At 37.8% G+C, this 21307-nt stretch overlaps 1 protein-coding gene and 1 long non-coding RNA gene across 5 annotated transcripts in view; one reads left to right on the plus strand and one right to left on the minus strand.

Annotated features, from left to right (window-relative positions):
- The window catches only part of BRCA2 (BRCA2 DNA repair associated), a 91339-nt gene that overhangs the window by 61923 nt on the left and 8109 nt on the right, over positions 1 to 21307 (plus strand). For all 4 annotated transcript variants that reach the window (XM_077158987.1, XM_077158988.1, XM_077158989.1 and 1 more), the window contains 4 exons: positions 2185 to 2306; positions 4665 to 4863; positions 5788 to 5951; positions 6051 to 6189. In XM_077158987.1, coding sequence (XP_077015102.1) covers positions 2185 to 2306; positions 4665 to 4863; positions 5788 to 5951; positions 6051 to 6189 — 624 coding nt within the window. The remainder of the gene's footprint in view (positions 1 to 2184; positions 2307 to 4664; positions 4864 to 5787; positions 5952 to 6050; positions 6190 to 21307) is intronic.
- LOC143681725 (uncharacterized) lies at positions 4620 to 17092 on the minus strand. Its single transcript, XR_013174800.1, has 3 exons — positions 16982 to 17092; positions 5712 to 5880; positions 4620 to 4837 (listed from the first exon to the last, which is right to left on the minus strand). It is a non-coding gene; the product is annotated as an uncharacterized LOC143681725 (long non-coding RNA).

The raw sequence follows: 21307 nt of genomic DNA on the forward strand, positions 1-21307 counted from the left end.
TTAATTGGTGGGATGCACAGCTCTATACAACCCTTTCAATCATGTTCACTTTCAATATGGCAGTTTTACATATTGAAGATACAAGACCCACTAATGAAATGCGTTCACTTCTATCCATTCCCTGACGTTTAAGTTCAACCTCTTTAGCTAACCGTTCACCCATCACTAGCTTCCAAGTATCTCTAGATCCCCTATATTCTGTATTTTAAGCCTCTGAGTTTACTTTTACCAAGGTCATAAATGCAAAATCATACAGTACCTATCCTTTTATGTCTTGCTTATTACACTTAGCATTGCATCCTCAAGATTCATCCATGCTGTTATATGCTTCAGGCCTTCATTTCATCTTACTGCTACATAATATTCATTGTATGTATATGCCACATTTTGTTTATCCACTTCTCTGTTGATGGGTACTTGGATTGTATCCATCTTTTGGCAATTGCGAATAATACTGCTGTGAACATCAGTGTGCAAATGTCTGTGTCACTGCTCTCAGCTTTTCTGGGTATATACCAGGTGGTAGTATTTCCGGGTCATAGAGCGACTCAATATTTAGTCTCCTAAATATAGGAACTGCTAAACAGTCTTCCTAGCGGCTGTACCGTTATGCTTTCATACCAGCAGTGCATAAGTGTCTCAATTTCTCCACATCCCCTCCAACATTTCGTAGTTTCTGTTTGTTTAATAGCAGCCATTCTTATTGGTGTGAGGTGATATCTCATTTTGGTCTTGATCTGCATTTCCCTTACAGCTAATGGAAATGAACATGTCTTCAATGTGCTTTTGAGCCATCTGTATTTGCTCATCAGAAAAATGCCTATTCATATCTTTCACCCATTTTATAACTGGGTTGTTTGTTCTTTTGTTGTTAAGTCACGTGATTTCTTTATGTATACAGGTTATCAAACCTTTATCTGATGTGTGATTTCCAAATATTTTCTCCCATTGAGTTGGCTGCCTTTTCACCTTTTTATGTCTTTTGAGGCACAAAAGCATTTGATTTTGAGGAGTTCTCTTTTATCTATTTTCTTTTATTGCTTGTGCTTTGGTTGTAAAATTTAGGAAGCTGCCTCCTGTTACTAGGTCTTGAAGATGTTTCCCTATATTTTCTTCTCATGTTGTATGGGAGTGATTCTGATATTTAAGTGTTTGATCCATTTTGAGTTAATTTTTATGTAAGGTGCAACATAAGAGTCTTCTTTCATTCTTTTGGCAATTGATATCCAGTCCTCTCATGTCTGTTTATTGAAAAGACTATTTTGTCCCTGTTCAGTGGATTTGGGAGCCTTGATCAGTTGACCTAGATTCAATGGTTTACTCTTGTACCCTCAATTCAATTCTGTTTTTACACTGTGGCTTTAGAATAAGTTTAAAAATCAGGAAGTGTTACTCCTCCCACTTTGTTCTCTTTCAGGATGTTTTTAACTATTTGGGGTCTCTTTTCCTTCCAGATGAATTTGGTAACTAGCTTTTCCGAGTCTTCAGAGTAGGTTGTTCAAATTTTGATTGGTATTGCATTGAATCTGTAGATCAGTTTGGTTAGAATTGACATCTTAACTACATTTAACTTATCCATGAGCGGAGAATGTCTTTCCACCCATTTAGATCTTTTTAAATTTCTTTTAGCACTGTTATGTAGTTTACTGTGTACATGTCCTTTATATTCCTAGTTCATTCATTCCTAGATACTTGATTGTTTTATTTACTATTTTGAATAGAATTTTTACCAAAATTGTCTCTCAGGTCATTGCTTGTGTATGGAAGCATTACTGTATTTGCACATTAATCTTGTATTCCATGTGGCATTAATTTTAATAACAAAAATCATAGTTTTTATGCTGAAAGAACATGAAAATTTACTTTTTCTATTCTACTTTTTTTTTAATTGCCTGATGATTTTACTTCCTCTTGCGCTTCCCCCTAATTTTCATATTTGATATAAATTTGCAGAAAAAAATTGGACTCTGGCTGCTTTATTTGCTTCAAATTATCACTAAACTCATGTTATTTTCTTACCTCTAACTTTCGTAAACTCTTTTATGATTTTTTTTTACGTGAATACTAGTTTCAAATTTTCTTAGAAAAATTTTAACAGATAAATGGATTCTTATTTTTTAATGTCTTTTGGTTGTTCTCTGGTTTTCAGTGTCTTAAATTGTGTGATGACTTTTTTTTTCCTAGAAAATGCAATAAAACAGCGTGTACCATCACGTGTACTAACAAGACAGCAAGTCCATGCTTTGCAGGATGGTGCAGAGCTTTATGAAGCAATAAAGAACGCACCAGACCCAGGTGACCTTGAGGTGAGAGTTAAAAGAGATCTATAATGAACCTCAGGCACCATCCTCAGCAGTAGGATGGCCCTTATGTGAGATATACGTATGTTAAAATGTGTGCTGCTTGAACAGAGATGTGTATATTTCTGGGGTCCGCACTGATGTGCCAAATCAGTATGGTGCATTTTTGATTCTATACCAAGTGGAGAATGTGAGGATGAAATATTTATATCTTTAATAAATGTCGTTTAAAAAAACAAATTTTATATTTATTTTTAAGACAAAACAGGTATCTTCAAAGCAGTGTCTTAGTTTCCATGGTTTTGGCTCTGTTTCAGATGCCCCTAGTGTTTATTTCATTATCCTGTACATTAAGGGTACATAGTTGAGAAAGATTCAGAAGCACTAAACTGTGTTAGAAATAGCACAGGCTTTAGAATAATGGCTCTGCTATCTATTAGTTTAGCAAATGCACAATTAAAATAGCTATAAAGTGAGCATAAAATATGTTGTATTTACATCAACTGAGAAAATGTATGTTAAAGTGCACAATAGCCTATAAACTTCTGTATAAATGTTACTGTTATTAGAACATTATTTTATATATTAAGGTAAGCTATTACAGAAACTAAATTATTAGATGGCTGGTTATCTAAAATAATTAATGCAAATTCTAGAATTAGTTTGCTAGATTGGGAAGCAAGTGCAAGTATTTTAGGAAGACTGTTGGAATTCATTTTTGATTAATCCTATTTACCTGGTGACTTACAAATTTTATCAGTATAGCCCTTAAGTCTCTTAAATAGTGGGACTATGAAATAAGCAGTAGTCCATTAGGTGTGTGAGCAGTGCTGTTCTGTTTAGAATTCCCTCATGTTGCCAAATTTATAGCTTGAGTTCTCTCTGTAAGAAGTGAATCCAGTTTTAAAGCCTGTGCATATACAGCTGCAAGTCTGTAAGTTAAGGTTTTATTATACTTTCCTGGAAAATATTTGCCTCTTTCTCTTATAGTATTGCACTGTTGAAGTTTTACTTCCTTAAGATCATCATGAAGATAGTTTTATTTTATCCACAAAATTTAACAAAAAGTTTATTAGTCTAGATTTCCCTTTATAGAATCACCAATATAATATGAGAAGGAAATAAGGAGGCTGAATGAGAATTAGAGGGCTAAGTTCTAGACCTGGTCCTGCCACTATGTAGCTGGACAAATGGTTTATATCTTACAGCTTCTTTTCCCTCTTTTCAAGGAAAATCCCAACAGTAGATTGTCTCTAAGGTCTTTGATATTAACTTAAAGTTATCATTGTAATTCTTGGTGGGAAAAATAGCTACCAGTTTCTAAAATTGCCCCGTAAAAGGATTTGTTTTAAGGGATATGGTGAATGTTGTGAAATATCGGAAATTACAGATTTAAAAATTATGTATATATATTCCTGGCCCATGCACTTCCCAAACAAACAAGCAAAACAAACAAAAAAGCAAACATAAAAATTCAACAAATGGTGCTGCAATAAGGGGATGCTCACAAGGAAAAAGAATGAAATGTGACCCCTGCCATACGGCATACAAAAAATATATGTATGTCAACATATTTTGTTTTATGGGGGACAGAGATTTTGTGGTTTCCATTCCCAGTATAGATTAGTATACTAAGATGTGTAAGGTAGCAGCAAGCAGTCTAGATGTTGTATGTCTAGATTCCATTTCCTATTTTATTTGCTTATTTATTCATTTATTTGTTTCTGTTACACTGAATTAGATTCCCAAGTAGTGCAGGCAATAATGCGCCAAAATGATTGAGAGAGGAATATAGAAATAAAGAAAATGCTTTGTAGTATATCCCTGATTTAAATTATGTCTACTGTTCCAAGAAGATAGTGAAATTACACTACAGAGGCCAAGAAGGAGGGTTCTTGATCCACCCTTTCCCCATGAAACCCGGGCATGTTATTTAGCCTCTCCATGCTTCAGTTTCATCATCGACCACATGACAACCATAGGTGCCTGCCACAGAGGGATACTGTGAGGGTTAAACGGATGACTCCATTTGCCACAGAGATCACTCCTCAAATGGAGTCAGCACTCAGCTGTTGAATGTTAGCTATCAATAAAGATGATTGTGGTGACATTAGAGCACATTTATAATTGGGATGGCATGGCCATAGGGAAATTTTCACAAGGATTAGTTAACAGTTTGACACTGTTAACTAATTTGTTATGTGATAAACTGAGAACATTAATCTCAATTTTTATATTGTCACACCTTTAAAGTAAACTCAGTTCTGTTGTATTTTTTCCCATTTTAAATGATCCCGGTGAGATTTTTGTTTTGTTTGCTTTTTATTCTGTTATTGTCGGCCTTCATATTTTAAATGGTCACAGAGTTATTTTAGCGAAGAGCAGTTAAGAGCCTTGAATAACCACAGACAAATATTGAATGATAAGAAGCAAGCGCAGATGCAGTCAGAACTCAGGAAGGCCATAGCATCGACCGAACAAGGGGTACAGTGTTTATCAAGGGATGTGACGTCTGTGTGGAAACTGCGTATCATCAGCTATGAGAAAAAAGAAAAAGATTCAGGTCAGTGTGTTAATGGTTTCATTGTTTTTTGTTTTTTTGTTTGGGTAAAAATATAGTCCCCCCCCACTAGATGTCTTGGCACTGTTGAGGTATGCATAGATTACCTGTCCACCCCTCTCCTACCTTAACAGACACCAAATTACCAAGCATGGTTGCTGAGTGATTACTTTCATACTTGAAAAAGTGATATGCTTCACATGAATACAATTATTTTAGTTTTGTTTAAAAAGACAAGTGTCTAATATACAGCTTACATATATGATAATTCTGATTAATACTGCAAGTTGGTTATTTTCAAACAGCAAAATGACTGATCTCTAACTCCAGTTTATGGCATGTCAGCATATTTGAAAATGAAGGAGTAGACAAAGTTCTAATGCTGTTCACAACTTAATTTTTTATGTATTTTTTAAATTCCCTTCATACCTACATACAGTCTAGATTTTATAGGTCAAAATTTCTATTAAAGAGTCATTAATATGTCTTGTAAATGGAACTAGGACTTTCGGAAGCTGAGACTTGACAATTTCAGATGGTCACAAATGCAAACAAAGGGTTCTGAATTGACAGTTTTGGTAGGCCCACCAGAAACAATAGGCACAGGTTGATAGCTGAAAAATCTGACACAGCAATTTGTATGTGAAACACTTATGAATGTGTCAAGAAAGTGAGGAAAACAAGTCTATTTTATTTTAAATTAAAAAATTATTAACTTTTTTATTAATAAAGTAATTGCAAATGCTATATGAAGTTTAAAGTGAGTGTATATCAGAGGCACAAATGGGCCACAAGTGCCCACAAAGTGATAACATAATCCTTAGATCTTTGCTGTTACAATCAGTACTTACTTCTGAAACAAGAACTTCAGTGATGGTCAGTTGGTCCATCTTTTGGTCTTTATCTTTTTGTTCTTTCTCTGAATAGTTATATTGAGTATCTGGCGTCCATCATCCGACTTATATTCCCTTTTAGCAGAGGGAAAGAGATACAGAATCTATCATCTTGCGGTATCAAAATCTAAAAGTAAATCAGAAAGAGTTAGCATACAATTAACAGCAACAAAGAAAACTCAGTATCAACAACTACCGGTACACATTTTACTTATAATTTTTCAGTTTTGATAAATACATATTAATTTATATACTCTACATATACTAAATGTCTTTTGGTTTATTCTTTTTCTGTAGACTTCAGATGAAATCCTATTCCAGGTTTACCAACCAAGAGAACCCCTTCACTTCACCAAACTATTAGATCCAGACTTCCAGCCACCTTGTTCTGAGGTGGACCTAATAGGATTTGTTGTTTCTGTTGTGAAAAAAATAGGTAATGTACAGTGTATTTCATTGTAGCTTTTTACGGATTCTTTTGTGTTCTAGTTTGCTAGCTGCTGAAAGGCAATATACCAGAAACAGAATGGCTTTTAAAAAGGGGAATTTAATGAGTTGCTAGTTTACAGTTCTTAGGCCGAGAAAATGTCCCACTTACAACAAGTCTAGAGTAATGTCCAATCAAAGGCATCCAGGGAAAGATACCTTGGTTCAAGAAGGCCGATGAAGTTCAGGGTTTCTCTCTCAAGTGAGAAGGCACATGGCGAACACAGTCAGGGCTTCTCTCTCAGCTGGAAGGGCACATGGCGAACACGGCATCATCTGCTAGCTTTCTCTCCTGGCTTCCTATTTCATGAAGCTCCCCGGGAGGTGTCTTCCTTCTTCATCTCCAAAGGTCGCTGGCTGGTGGACTCTGCTTTGTAGTGTTGCTCTCTCTGAATCTCTCTGAATCCCTCTCTCCAAAATGTTTCCTCTTTTATAGGACTTCAGAAACTAATCAAGACCCACTCAAATGGGTGGAGACATGTCATCCCCTAATCCAGTTTAACAGCCATTCTTAACTAAATCACATCAGCTAGGGAGATGATCTCATTACAGTTTCAAATATACAGTACTGAGTAGGGATTATTCTACCTTTTTGAAATGGGATTTATATTAAAACATGGCTTTTCTTAGGGGGCATACTTCCTTTCAAACCAGCACATTTTGAAAAACATTATCTTTTAAAAATCTGTCTTCCTTTTGGGTAGTTGTAGCTTCCATTTGGCAAATTCGATAACTAGAGATTTAACAGTAGGCCTATTTTAACCTTTGATTCTTAATGAAAGCAATTCTACATTATTTCAAGGTAAGAAAATTTATATCCTATTCTGTGCTGTTTAATTCTAAAGAAGTCACTAGGAAGATGTTTTGCAGTGTATTAATGATTTCTAGACAAAGTGATAATCTACCAGTGCTATTAGCTGAGCATTCATTGCTTCACTCTCTATCTTCAGTTTTTACTACTCCCCAACATCTTGGCCAAATATAGCTGTGTTTTATATCTTAATATGGCATTATACTTTCCTGTTTCCAAACCTCTTTGCATGCATTTTATCTAGAAACCATGCTTTCTTCTCTGTCGTAGATATTTACACAGGTGTCAGGGTTTCGCTGAACTCCTACTTGAGCAGAAAACCTTCCATTTATTGATTATTTATTGTGTGCCAGGCACCTCAGTGTCACTTCCTAGCACTCTCTCCCCTACTCCACTTCAGCCACATTGGCATCTTATTCTATGTTATTCTAAAGCCCACTGAGCTCACTTTCATCTCAGAGCCTTTGCACTCACTGCTTCCTCTCCCAGAAACACTTTCCCCCAGATACCTCATGGCTTAGCTTCTAGGGCTCCTTCAAGTCTCTGATCAAATGAAGCTTTATGAGAGCTGACCATCCTTCGTAAAATAGCAGCCCCTGCCACCACCACTACCACCAACAGCCAACACGCTTTCTCCCCTTTACCCCGCTTTATTTTCTCCATAGCACTCATCAACACCTAGCATAAGATATTTATCTCTTTTTCTCTTCCTCCTCCAGAAAATAAGTTCTGTAAGGTCAGGGACTTTGGTACTGCTGTATCCTAAGCTCTGAGAACAGTGTCAGGTACAGGATAGGATTCCAAAGGTTTGGTGAATAAATTGATTCTTTGTTTACCAGCTGCCCGTTTGTGACTTTTCCTGTTATCTAGTTCTTTGGCTATTTGCTGTTGGTATTCTTCTTTCTTTTTTTCAGGAAGACTTCGCATGTCCCATATTCCATGAGTGTTCCCCATATATTTGAAAATGTGTACCTCTTGCATTAATAAGGAAACTGTATCTAGGCTTGGTATAATATCATTAGGTCCTGCTTTTTTTCCTCCCCTCGAAACATTGTAGACATTGCTCTTTTGGCATTGAACAGTCTGGGACTGGCCTAATTTTCCCCTATTTATAGATGGTCTTTTTCGGTCTGGATACCTAAAGAATGTTTTCTTTATCTTTACAGTCCAGTAACTTAATAAAATATGTCTTAGTATAAACATTCTCTATACAGTTCTCATGGAACTTGGGAGGCTTTTATAATCCACAGATTCAGTGCTTTCTTTTTTTCAGAGAAATTCCCTTATATTTTTTAGTATATCAGCTGTTCTTTTATTGGGATTTCTGCTTCAGGCTTGCCAGTTAATCTTACATTGGATTATAAGTTTTGTGTTGTTTTGTTTTTTGTATGCTGTATGGTTGGAGTCACATTTCATTCTTTTTCCATGTGAGCATCCTGTTACTGCAGGACCATTTATTGAATTTTTGTTTTGTTTTTTCTTTCTGTTTTGCTTGTTCATTTTTGGGAAGTGCATGGGCCAGGAAAGAAGCTTTGTTTTCTATCTCTTCTATGATGGCTTCTCTTTCTTTGTCTTTTCCATATCCATTTGAATGATTATATCAAGGCTTTATGTCAGTATTTTTGTTTTCTGTAATACCTGCTTCATTCCTTGCTATTTCTAATTCATGTATCTTTCCCGTTATGATGACATATTGGTGTCCTCAGTTATTGCTTTGGTCCTGCACCCTGTCCTTTTCATCTTACAGGGCTATTTATCATCTCACATTAGAGCTTTTATTTTATTGAATATTTATTCTTGTTAAGTTCTATAACGAATCAATTGTGAAGTTTTCCTTTGTATTTTTTTATAGCTTGTGCTCTGTCTTTTGCTATCCTCTTTTCTCCTTTTAAAAATGTGTTTTGTTTAGTCATGTTTTAGTATTTTTTAGGGGAGGTTGGATGTAGTATATTAATATGCTACCTTGTTGCCTTGGCATTTCATTGCATTTTGGTCATATTTAGGTGACTCTCTCCATGCATTATTGTTTTTATATGGTGTGGGTCATTTTTATTCATAAAGTCAATCAGTATTTATTGAATGCATTATTATGTGCCAGGCACTGTTCTAAGTCCTGGGTGTGTAGCAATTAACAAAACAGGTAAAAATTCCTGTCCTCGTGGAACTTGCATAATGGTGGAGGAAGGAGAGAACAAACAAAATAAATAAGGCGTATACTCACTTTTATTACTAAGTCCTCAGTTAACATATAAGGTAGGGGAGAGGCAAGTAGTGCATGTCAGGGACAGCGAGGAGGTTATGTTAGTTTTGATAGGTAGGTGAAGAAAGACCTCGTGGAAAAGCTGACATTCGATTGAAGACTCGAAGGAATTGAGGGGTGAGGCCTGTGGACAATGAGGGGAAGAATAGTCAAGGCAGAAAAAATGGCATTTCCAAAGGCCATGATGAAGCAGGACATGCCAGGTCCGCTGAAGCACTGATAAAGAAGACAGTGATTGGTAGCAGATGAGAGAGGCAGTGAAGGGCCAAGTCATATGATGGTCTTTGAGTGGACCTGGGCTTTTATTCTGGGTGTGATGGGAGGTTGTAGGAAGGTTTCAAGTAGAGGAGAGGTATCATCTGACAGGTTTTTAAAAAATATTTTTTAATTTTTTATTATGAAATATATACACAGAAAAGTGAGAAATTTAAGTACAGTTTAACAAGTAGTTATAGAGCAAATTTCAAAGTATAGTATGGATTACAGTTCCACAATTTTAGCTGTTTCCTTCTGGCTGTTCTAATACACTGGAAACAAAAATATCTACATAATGATTCAGGATTATTAATCCTTTGTTAAATCCTAACTTCTCTGTTACAACTCCTCCCTCACATTTGATATTCTCTTAATCTTCAGGAATATTTGGGCAATGACCATTTTAACTTCTTCATGTTGAAATGGGTATTGACATTATGGGGTAGGGGGATGCAACCGGTTGATGTTCTGGAAGACACCGATACCTCTAAGTTTCAAGGCTTATCTGCCCTAGGAGCAATCTGTAGGTTTTAAGTTTCTGAGAAATAAACTTAATAAGTAAAACTTTTGTAGAGTGTTAGATAGAGCCCTGGGTTTTCTTTAGTGTTTTCTTTTGTTTGTTGGGCTTGGCATGCCATGGCAATTTGTGGTATCTAGTTAAAGCTTGCGTAAAAGTAACCTCTCGACTCTACTTGAAATCTCTTAGCCATTGAAACCTTATGTTGTTACATTTCTTTTCCCCCTTTTGGTTAAAAAGCATTCTCGATCCCACAATGCCATGGCCGAGCTTATCCCTGGGTGTCATGTCCCACATTGTCAGGGAGACTTTCACCCCTGAAAGCATTTAACAGGTTTTAACAGATTATTCAGGCTGCTCTATTGGGATTGGACTGTAAGGGACTTTAGGGTAGAAACAAGGAAACCAGTGGAGCCTTTTGCAATTATTTAAGCAAGAGATGAGGATAGCTTGGACCAAACAAAAGCAGTGAAAGTGGCTAGAAGTAGTCAGAGTCCAGTTGTATTTTGCAGGTAGAGGGACAGTGTGGGATAGAGAGAGGAGCCAAGTAGTGCCGAGTTTGTTGGTCTGTGCAGCTGGAAAATTGGAGTTGCCATTTCCTAAGAGCATAAGACTGCAAGAGGAGCAAGTGTGTGGGGAAGATCCAGAGCAGAGTTTTGGACAGCATGTTCTTACTAGACATGTAAGTCTCACACAGAGTACATAGGAGTCTCTTTAGAGGAGTGGGCCGGGCTGAAGGTATAAATGTGAGTCATCAGTACGTGGATGGTGTTTAAGCCCTGACACTGGATGAGACCACTTAGGGAGCAGATAGAGAAGAGAAAAGTTCCAAGGCCTTTGAGTCAAAGACCGTGATGCTTAGAAGTGGGGGAGACATAGAGGAACCAGTAAAAAAAAAACGCGGGACAGTAGTCAGGGAGGTGGAAGAAGTACTTAAGGGCGTGAGGTATGTGGTATGCAGAAAGCTAAGAGAAGCACGAATTTCAGAAAGGTGAAGTATTTACACTGTCCCCTGCTTTTGTTTGGTCTAATAAGGTGAGGACTAAGAACTTTTATTTTGGTGGAGTGGTGGGAGTGAAAGACTGATCGAAGTAGGGCAAGGGGAGTGAATATAGGCATTTCAAGGATATTTTGCTTTAAGGGAAGAAGAGAAATGGAGCAGTAGCCAAAATGGCTGAGATCCAGAAATTTGGTTTGTTGTTTGCCTGTTTGTTTGTTTTTTTATTTTTTTTTAGATAAAAGTGCAAAGAGCAGACTGGTAAGATATTTTATGCTAATGGGAAAGATCTAATAAGGAGGGGGGAAATCAATGATGTTCTCTAAAAGCCATATGGGGATGGTACCTAATGGATATGTGGTGGAATTGGCCTTAGCTAGTAGCAGAGACAGTTCACCCATAGTTCATAGTTAAGAGGGCAGAAAGGTCAAGTATATGGGTCTAGGTGCAAGTGGAAGAGTTGACATAGAAGTGGAAATGCGGGGCAGTCCTCTTCTGAGTGTTTCTGTTTCCTTACTGAAATAGGAAACAAAATTATCAGCTGAGAGGTTGCAGGAAAAGGTATTGAAGGTTTGAGAAAAGAGGAAAGGCATGAAATAATCATCCAAAAAAATGGAAGAGTGAATGGACTAAGTAGATACACTGGCTGCCAGGGCCCAGTAGAGGTTAATGTTCATGAATTTAAAATGAAATTGGTCAGCATGGTTTTGTCCTCTTTGTTCACCCACATTCAGCTGTGATAGTGCAGGCATTGAGTAGATTGAAAGATGGATTTAACCAGGGTTATAGTTCAGCCTGGTGAGTAATTCCAAGCAAGACTGGCAAAGAATTGGGGGGAGGGGTGTGCAAAGGAGGGATGTTTTTAATTGACCATAGAATTTAAGCAGGATCCAGAAGAAAGAGAGGACATGGTGGGGGTTGGAGCGTGGGGGTGGGGAACAGTGATCAGAAGATAAGAACAATGAATTGTAGGTCCTGGTAGAGTGAGATGATTGCTTGAGCTTGAACTTTGCAGGGAATGATCTGGAAAGATAAAAGATGGTGGTTAAACGATGAGATATTTGAAGTTGAGATTATGGAGAGGATAAAGTTATTGAAACTAGCAGGGTCTTGGGTATATCCCTTGGAGTGAGCAACTGACAGAGAGTGCAGGACCAGATCCTTCAAGGAAAAGGAAACAAGGAACCTGGGAGCATAGGATATTGGAATGAGGACATTGAATTACCAAGAAATATGGCAATAGTGATGACAGAGTAACGGTGAGTTATGAATTAAAAACTTCAAGGAATGAAAGGAAGTGAGTAACCCAGGGGTCCATAGCCTACAACAAGGAGAGGTAGCAGGTGACAGAGTCTGATAATAAGAGATTGAAAGCTGAGTGTTTTTAGGGAGGGAAGAACTCTAGCAAGGAGCAAGGAAGACATCCACCCCAAGGCTACCTCTAGGAGTCCAAGAAGTTGCGGGCAGCTGTGCATCAGAACAGGTTTCAGTTACAGCAAGACAGTAAAGAGAAAGGTGATTAAAGAGAAGGGTGATGGCAAAGGCTGAGGGTAGTGAAGATTCTGGGCTTGGGAAGCTGAGTTGCAGGCAACCCAGTGAAAGAGTTCCAGGAGACAGTGAGAGGTAGGAGATTGGTCACAAAAGGCACTGCACAAAGTCTTCTGCAGATTGAGTCCAGAGACCACAGACTGACCTGAGATTAGTTCCAGTGGTCCCCAGCAGGAGGTTCTGGGAAGCGTATAGGAAGAAAAAAATGTGAGGGTACTTGCCAGGATTTCATTTATTTGTTGACTCTCTTCCTTCTGTATTTAAAACTAATCTGCTCTTCCCTCCTAAGTACATTGTAAGAGCTGATCATTTGGATTTCTAGCCACTATGTATTCTGTATCTCTGGAAGATCTTTTTTTTTTTAGCTTTTTTTTTATTAATTAAAAAAATTAACAAAACATTAAGATATCATTCCATTCTACGTATAAATCAGTATCCCTGGAAGATCTTGTCTCTGGTTCTAGGTCATTTCTCCCAATTGAGTTGGTAATCCTGAAATGAATTTCATGAGTCAATCTTGGGCATCTGTTTTTCTCCTATAGCCATTTTTCCAGTATTCCTGATCAGAAGAGGGGAAAAATAAAGATACCCATTCTGTTTGCTTTTCTTCCAATTTAGGGTCACCAGAGTTCTCTACGCTGTTTTTTTTTTCTATTTCACCAGTCTGACTTGAGAAAGGGGACTAGAAGCTGTGCCTTCCTGTGCTCCTTGGACTGACCCACAATTTCCTGTCTCTTTCCTTAATCACCGATGCTTAAGCTTTATAGCAGGTTATTCCTCATTTGGAGGTTTTTGGTGAGTTCACCTGCCTCCCTACCTACCTGCCTACCTGCCTTCCTACCCTCCATCCCTCCCTCCCCTTTTTCCCTCCCTCCCCTTTTTCCCTCCCTCCTTCCCTTTCCTTCCATCTGATGTTGTGTTAAGAGAAAGAAAATCCTATCAAAGTGCCACCTTAACCCAGAAGTCCTAGTTAACATTCTTAGACCCAAAACTGATCATGAACCTTCCCAGATTAAAGTCTTCAGTGGCTCCCAGTCCTTTAAAAAATGAAATCCAACCTTCTTAGTCCAATGGATAAAAAGCACCACCCCACAGCTAAACTGTACAGTTTCATATTCTTGAACACACTATGACATCAAATGCTTACTCCCTTTAGCAATGCCCTTCACTTTGCTTAAAGGGTTCTTTTGTCCCACCCTCTCCGTGAGTCCTCCCCATTCATTTTTCAGTGCATGTGTACTTCCCTAGCCTGATGCTCACAGTATGGGTTCCATCTTCCTGCCCCCAGCTTGGGACGTTCTATATTTGGCTTTTTCTGCATTCGTCACATGGTCCATGGTCCCAGCTCTGCATTTCTGGATCTCCTCACCTCAACCCTTAATAATACTGGGATATCTTAAAAAACAGAGTGTTCTCTTTTCGTTGCTTTCTCTCTCCACTTCTGACATACGGGGGAGGGAGGAGCAGTTGTGGAAAGCCTCAGGTCTAGGGCATCCACATAGTCCTCAGAGTAGCGCTGTTGGTAGGTATTATCCCTATTTCACACATCAGGAAGCTGGAGCTCAGAGAGAGAGAGCTTCGATTACTTGACCAGGGTCACATTTCTGTAAATGGATTTGAATCCATACATTTAGGCTCTAAAGCTCATATGTTCTTTCCTGTACTTCATGCTGACAAAATAAAATGAAACTCCGCTTCTGAGACTTGGGCTTAAAATAGGGACTTTTATATTTTCATTCTAAGGCCGTGTCTGTATTACAGAAACATGGTAATAGAAAATTGAATTAATCAAATGAAGTGGTTTCTTAGGTCGGGGTCCTGGGAAACAAACTCAGAGAGAATTTCATGCTGGAGATAATTGGAAAGTACCCTGGGGGACAGACCCATGAGGGAGTGAAGGAAGCAGTTGGGCAAGGGAGAAGTTGAACTGCAGTGCAGCTGCAACAAAGGTTCAGCCATTCCAAAGGGACTCAGCAGCTGGAATGACCCTTAACAGCCCGCTTGTGCAAGGGGTTCGGCCTTTGTACCTCTACCATGACCAGTCATTGGTTGCTGGCTTCCTCCAGGGAAGAAATAGAACCTTAGGCAAGATAGCTCCCTTCTGCTGAGGACAAGACCCAAGAAGGAACTGAGGTGGGAACCATTGCTAGTCAACTGTTGTGGAATCCAGGGCATATACCTCTGCATCTTTGCATTCACTATAGCTAGAATGTGTGAAAAGGATTTTATAAACTGCTAGGGCTTTGTTGCTTTAATGAAACTTTTAAAAGGCGTTAAAAAAAAAAGATACAAAAACTTTATTTAAGTTCAGTTTAGGGCCAGATTACAAAGCTGCAAAGTCATTTTCTTCTTATCCTTTTATTTTCATGAAGATTTATTTGAGGCAAAGATTCCAAAAAGTTATTATTTGAGTTCTTCCACTTATTACCATTTGTGTAAGATGCATGGTAGATAATTAGAGAAGTAAGGCTTAGGTTTTTTGGCGCATACAATTTAATCCAGATAGGACACCTCTACTTAAAGCAAAAAATGAAATAAGAAAACTATACTGTAAGATTATTTTTATTTTTGGATTTTTAAATGTTTTTCAATAAGTAGGTATTACTTTCTAATGAGGAAACCAGCCCATGATATTTTAAAGAAAGATACTTGGAAGAAGTGTAATTAAGGGCAAATTCCAAAATTAGAAAATTGAATATTCTTGTAAAATTTTAATTTCTCTAGCACCAGTATTTAATGTTATTAAATAAATTATTAAAGATTAATATTTAAGGTTAAGATTCATTAAATGACTCTCCTCACTGCATTTTTTAAATATAAGGATGGCCATCATTCCCAACAGGGTAAACACATCATTACCTGAGAATGGTTTTTCATTACATTCCTGTCAATTTAAATCATGGTCCTCAGAGTAACTGAATAAAGATATTCTTTTGTAATTTCTTCCATGACTCACTAGTTGTTTAAGAGTGTGTTATTTAGCTTCCATATATTTGTCTCTTTTAATTGTTTTACATTTGAAGTCTATTTTGTCAGATATTAGTATAGTTACCCCACTCACCCAAAAGATACTTCTGAGTGAAGTATCTTTTCCAGCCTTTCACTTGGAATCTGTTTTTGTTGTTGGGTCTAAAGTGAGTCTCTTGTAGGCAGCATATAAATAGGTCCTATTTTTTAATCCATTCTACCAGTCTATGTCTTTTGATTCAGGAGTTTAATCCATTAACTTTTAATGTTATTACTGAAAAGGCAATACTTTCTTCTGTCATTTTGTCTCTTGGATTTTATATGTCAAATTTTTTTTCCATCTTTGTACCTTTACTAATAGTCTTCATTTCTGCACCCTTCTCCAGAACTCTCTCTCCTGTCTTCTCCTATCTGCCTGTAGTATTCCCTTTAGTATTTCCTGTAGAGCCAGTCTCTTAGTCACAAACTCTCTCAGTGACTGTTTTTCTGAAAATATTTTATCTCCCTCTCACTTTTTAAGGACAGTTTTGCTGGGGATAGAATTCTTGGTTGGCAGTTTTTCTTTTTCAGATTCTTAAATATGTCATAGCACTGCCTTTTCATCTCCATGGTTTCTGCTAAGAAATCTGCACATGGTCTTATCAAGCTTCCCTTGCATGTGATGGATTGCTTTTCTCTTGCTCCTTTCAGAATTCTCTTTGTATTTGGCATTTGACATTCTGATTAATAAGTGTCTTGGAGTATGTCTGGATCTTTTCTGTTTGGAGTATGCTGCACTTCTTGGATCTGTAATTTTATGTCTTCCATGAGAGGTGGGATTATTTCCTCTCTTAGTCTTTCTACCCCTTTTTCCTTCTCTTCTCCTTCTGGAACACTTGTAATACATATATTCATGCGCTTCAAGGTTGTTATTCAATTCCCTGAGACCCTACTCATATTTGTCCATTATTTTCCCAATCTGTACTTTTGTGTGTAGGATTTCAGATGTCCTGCCCTCTAGTTCACTAATCCATTCTTCTGCCTAGTGAAATCTGCTGTTGTAGGTCTCCACTGTTTTTTTTTTTCATCTGTTCTCTTGTGCCTTTCATTCTCATAAGTTCTGCCATTTGCTTTTTCAGACTTTGGAATTCTTTGTTTGCTCAGTATCTTCTTTATATCCTTCATCTCTTTGCTTTATCTTCCTTCAACTCACTGATTTGATTTTTTATGTGATTTTGCATGTCTCTTCTAATATCCTTAATTGGTTGTTTCAACTCCCGTATCTCATTTGAAATGTTCGTTTGTTCCTTTGACTGGGCCACATCTTTGATTTTCCGAGTATGACTCCTAATTTTTTGCTGGTGTCCTTGATTAGTTTATTCTGAGGGTTGTTTTTTCACTCTTTTACCTAGGGTTTTCTTGTTAGTTGGCTGTGTTCTGTGTCTGTTGTTTGGCGTTCAGTTCAGCTTACTCTAGACCTCTACCACAGCTTCAGTTTAACTGATCAGAATTTCTCAGTTCCTACGTGGAACCTTTTTTTTTTTTTTTTGAGGAGGGTTTCCTCAGATATGATCAACCCGTTAGATCTTCCCAAACCAGACAGGCTCACATCTCAAGTGTGTAATCATTATCAGGTTCCCCTGAGGGTGAAACCCAGGAGGTTGTCAGACTTTCCTATGAAACCTTTAGACTCTGTGCCTTTCCCATCCTGCCCAGCACTGGCACTTGTCAGCCACAGCTTCCCACCAGCATAAATAATGTGGAGCCTTTAATTCTTGGAGATCCTCCCTGCCAGGGGCATGGTTGAGACAGAGGCTGAGGTAGAGAGTGGGCTTAAATCCCCTTTCCTTGGGGAAGATACGTCCTTTAGGGTATTATTCACCTTCACCTGACTAGGTACTTTGTCTCTCAGACATTCCTTAATTCCACCCTTGCATGGGGCAGTGCTGGAACCTGAGAGTGCTTGCAGTTCTATCGAATGAGTTAAGGAGTAAAAAGAAAGAGAAAAAAAGCCCCCTTTCAGAACTGGACCCCCTGTACCATTTTTATAATAGCTGTTACCTGTGTTTGTTACAACTGGTGAAAGATTATTAAAGTAGTTCTATCATCCATTATTTACCTTAGGTGCCCCCTACCCCCATAAACTACCCTTTCATTACCACCTTGTGGTACCATCCTACAGCTGTCACAAATCATGAAAGAGCTTTTTCTTACAGTTATAACATTAACTATCATGAGCAAACTATCCAGAAGGCAGTGGTTTGATACAAATAAGATACTGAAAGAGGAAAAACTTCCAGCCCAAAATTATTTATCTGACAAACCTGTCCTTCAAAAACGAAGTCTAAAATATTCATAAACAGAAACTGAGAGAGTTTGTCAGCATGAGACCTGCCCCACAAGAAATACTAAAGGGAGTTCTGCAGCCTGAACAGAAAAGACGGATGAGAGAGGCTTGGAGTAGAGGGAAGAAATGAAGATAATCATTTAGGATAACTAAAGGGGTAAAAAGAGACCAAAAAATAATAATAATAAAGAAATGATATATAAAAACTGAAGGGTAAAATGACTAGAGTATGTATGGCCTCTACAGTAATAACATTGAATGTGAATGGATGGAACGCCCCAATCAAAAGACGCAAAAAAATATGACCCAACAATATGCTGTTTACAAGCGATTCGCCTTAGACCCAAAGAGGTAAATAGGTTGAAATTGAGAGGTTGGGAAGAGATATTCCATGCAAATAGAAACCAGAAAAGAGCTGGGATAGCTATACAAACATCAGACAAAATAGACTTCAAGTTCAAAACTATTTAGACAAAGAAGGACGCTATATATCAATAAAAGGACGCAATCCACCAAGAAGAAATAATCATAAATATCTATGTACCTAACTGTGGGGCCCCAAAATGCATGAAGCAAACCCTGGCAAAACTGAAGAGAAAGGTAGATGTCTCTGCAGTAATAATTGGAAACTATCAAACTGCAAATAAAATCACAGTGAGGTATCATTTCACACCTATTATAATGGCCACTATTTAATTTTTCAAAAATTGCAAGTGTTGGAAAGGATGTGGAGAGATAGGAACACTCATTTCTTGCTGGTAGGAATGTAAAATGGTTCAGCCCCTGTGGAAAACAGTTTGGTGGTTCCTCAGGAAGCTAAATATAAAATTGTCATCTGATCCAGCAATCCTACTAGTAAGTATATACCAGAAGAACTGAAAGCAGGGACTCAGAACAGACATTTCCACACTGACGTTCATAGTGGCATGATTCAGAATTGCCAGAAGATGGAAGTAACCTAAGTGTCCATCAGTCAAAGAATGGATAAATAAAATGTGATATATGCACACGATGGGATATTATTTCAGCTGTAAAAAGGAATCAGCATAGATGATATGACATAGGAATACGACAACATAGATGACCCTTGAGGACATTATGTTGAGTGAAATAAGCCAGACACAAAGGGCAAATATTGTATGATTTCATTATGAGCTCATTATGATAAGCAAACTCATAGCATTAGAATTTAGAATATAATGAGTATCACTAAAGCGTGTAGGTGAATGTGGTTAAAAGAGGAAACTTTATATATAATTACTAGAATAAAAATTAAAATGTAGAACATAGGACAATACAATCCAGTGAACCTTTTGTTCATGATAGTCATGATAATTTGTTCATGGTAGTTAACGTTATAACTGTAAGAAAGCTCTTTCATGATTTGTGACAACTGTAGAATGGTACCACAAGGTGGTAATGACGGGGGGGCCACCTGAGGTAATTAATGGATGATAGAACTACTTTAATAATCTTTCATCAATTGTAACAAATACAGGTAACTGCTATTACAAAAATAGTGCAATTTATTTAGTAAGTGTCATCATTAGTAGTAACAAAGGATCCACACCAGTACAAGATGCTAGTGGTGGGGTGGTGTACGAGAATCCTGTATTTTATGCATGATTGTGTTGTAAACGCCACAACTTTTCTAATTAAAATGTGACACAGGGCGGTGCAACGGTGGTTCGGTGGCAGAATTCTCACCTGTCATGTGAGAGACCCAGGTTCGATTTGCAGAGCCTGTCCATGCCAAAAAGAAAGTGACGCAGACATGAAGTGAGCACGTACTGTTAGACTGCTCAGCACAGGGCTGCCACAGACCTTCAACTTGTAAAAAGCCCAATATCTGAAGTACAATAAAGGGAGACAAAAATGCAACGTGGTATGCCTGTACTTCTTCATCTCCAATCTGTAGCAGATCCTTGGTTTGTTTTCTTTTTTTCTTTTGTGATTTTTTCATGACATGATTGAAGAGGCTGATCAGTTATTTTGTGACATTCCATTAATTTGGGTTTGTCAGATGTTTTCACGATTGGAATCATATGCATTTCTAGCAAGATTACTACAGAAATGGTGTTTTTTTTCTCAGAGCATCTTTTTGAGAGATCTGTGATGCTGACATACCTTATTCCTGGTAATGTTGACCTCCGTCTCTTGGTGAGGGTGGTGTCTCTGGGTTTCTCCACTGTGAAATCATAAACATACTGGAGGAGAATCTTTGGGACTGTGCAGCTCTATTTCTTCTCAAACTTTTACCCGCTAATTTTAACATCCATCAGTGGATTTTCTTTTTTGTGATCTCTGCCTGATGGTGATTTTCAGGTTTCCTTTTTCATTTTACATTTTTTAAGTGAAATTATACTGTAAGGAAAAGCTGTCCCTTTTCTACCGATTTATTTATTTATTCAGTTATATCAGTGTGGATTTAGGAATATTTATTTTATTCTGTGGGTTAAAATTCAGTGTATTCATTATTTTTTTGCTCAGATTGTTTCAGCTTTGACCATTAGAAGCTTCTTCAGGTTGGCTTCCACATTCTCTCAACAAACCTCCATCCATCTCGGAGCACTTCCTATTTTTTGGCATCACAGGATGTTCCAGGTTCATCTTCTGTGTTCCCTACCCCAGCCCTAGCATTAAGGAGCCTTGGCTTCTTTTTTAGTGGAAGATGGTGTTCAGAAACCCAGATCTGATTGCTAGAGATGCACATTTCTATGGGGGCGTCATTGCTTTTTGCCCCTCTCAACAGACAGAGCTAGAAAATATATATATGTTAATAACCTACACATATGCTCACATCTCTATTTCTGGTACATAAATTATCGATCATCAGTTAACACTGATGCCTCTGGTTCATTCCAGCACCACGAGGTTCATTTTAGCTTTGGGGCTTTTCCCTCTTTCCTTCATTTTTCAACAGTCATCATTATGTACAATTTACTTGTTCAGTTCTGGTGTTAATATAAAATAGTGTCATAATTACTGAGCCATATTCACTGGAAGAAGTACATTTTCTAACTACATTATAACATGTATGTGCAGTTCTTGTTGTCTTTGTCCTTACAGTATCCAAAATTACTTAGTTCTTTTTTCCCACACTTCCGTCAGTATGGGCAAAATCAGTTTGGTTCATAGAGATGGTCCTCATTCTTTTTTATTCCTGCACAATGTGACATTGAATGTTGTACCATAGTTGACCCAAGTCCTCTCCTAGTTTGTGTTCATAGTTTGTTGGTTAGTTGGTTTTCTAGGTATGTCAGAGCATATGAAGCATCATGGTGCTAAGAATCAAAGCTGTACAAAAGGGTAACACTCAGGGAAGTGTTACTTCCTCCTCAGCCCTGCCAGTCCTATCCTGTCTCTCCCCCTTTCCCCACCCACACT

Source organism: Tamandua tetradactyla, chromosome 4 (assembly GCF_023851605.1).
Source record: "Tamandua tetradactyla isolate mTamTet1 chromosome 4, mTamTet1.pri, whole genome shotgun sequence".
In the NCBI taxonomy this organism is placed as follows: Eukaryota; Metazoa; Chordata; class Mammalia; order Pilosa; family Myrmecophagidae; genus Tamandua; species Tamandua tetradactyla.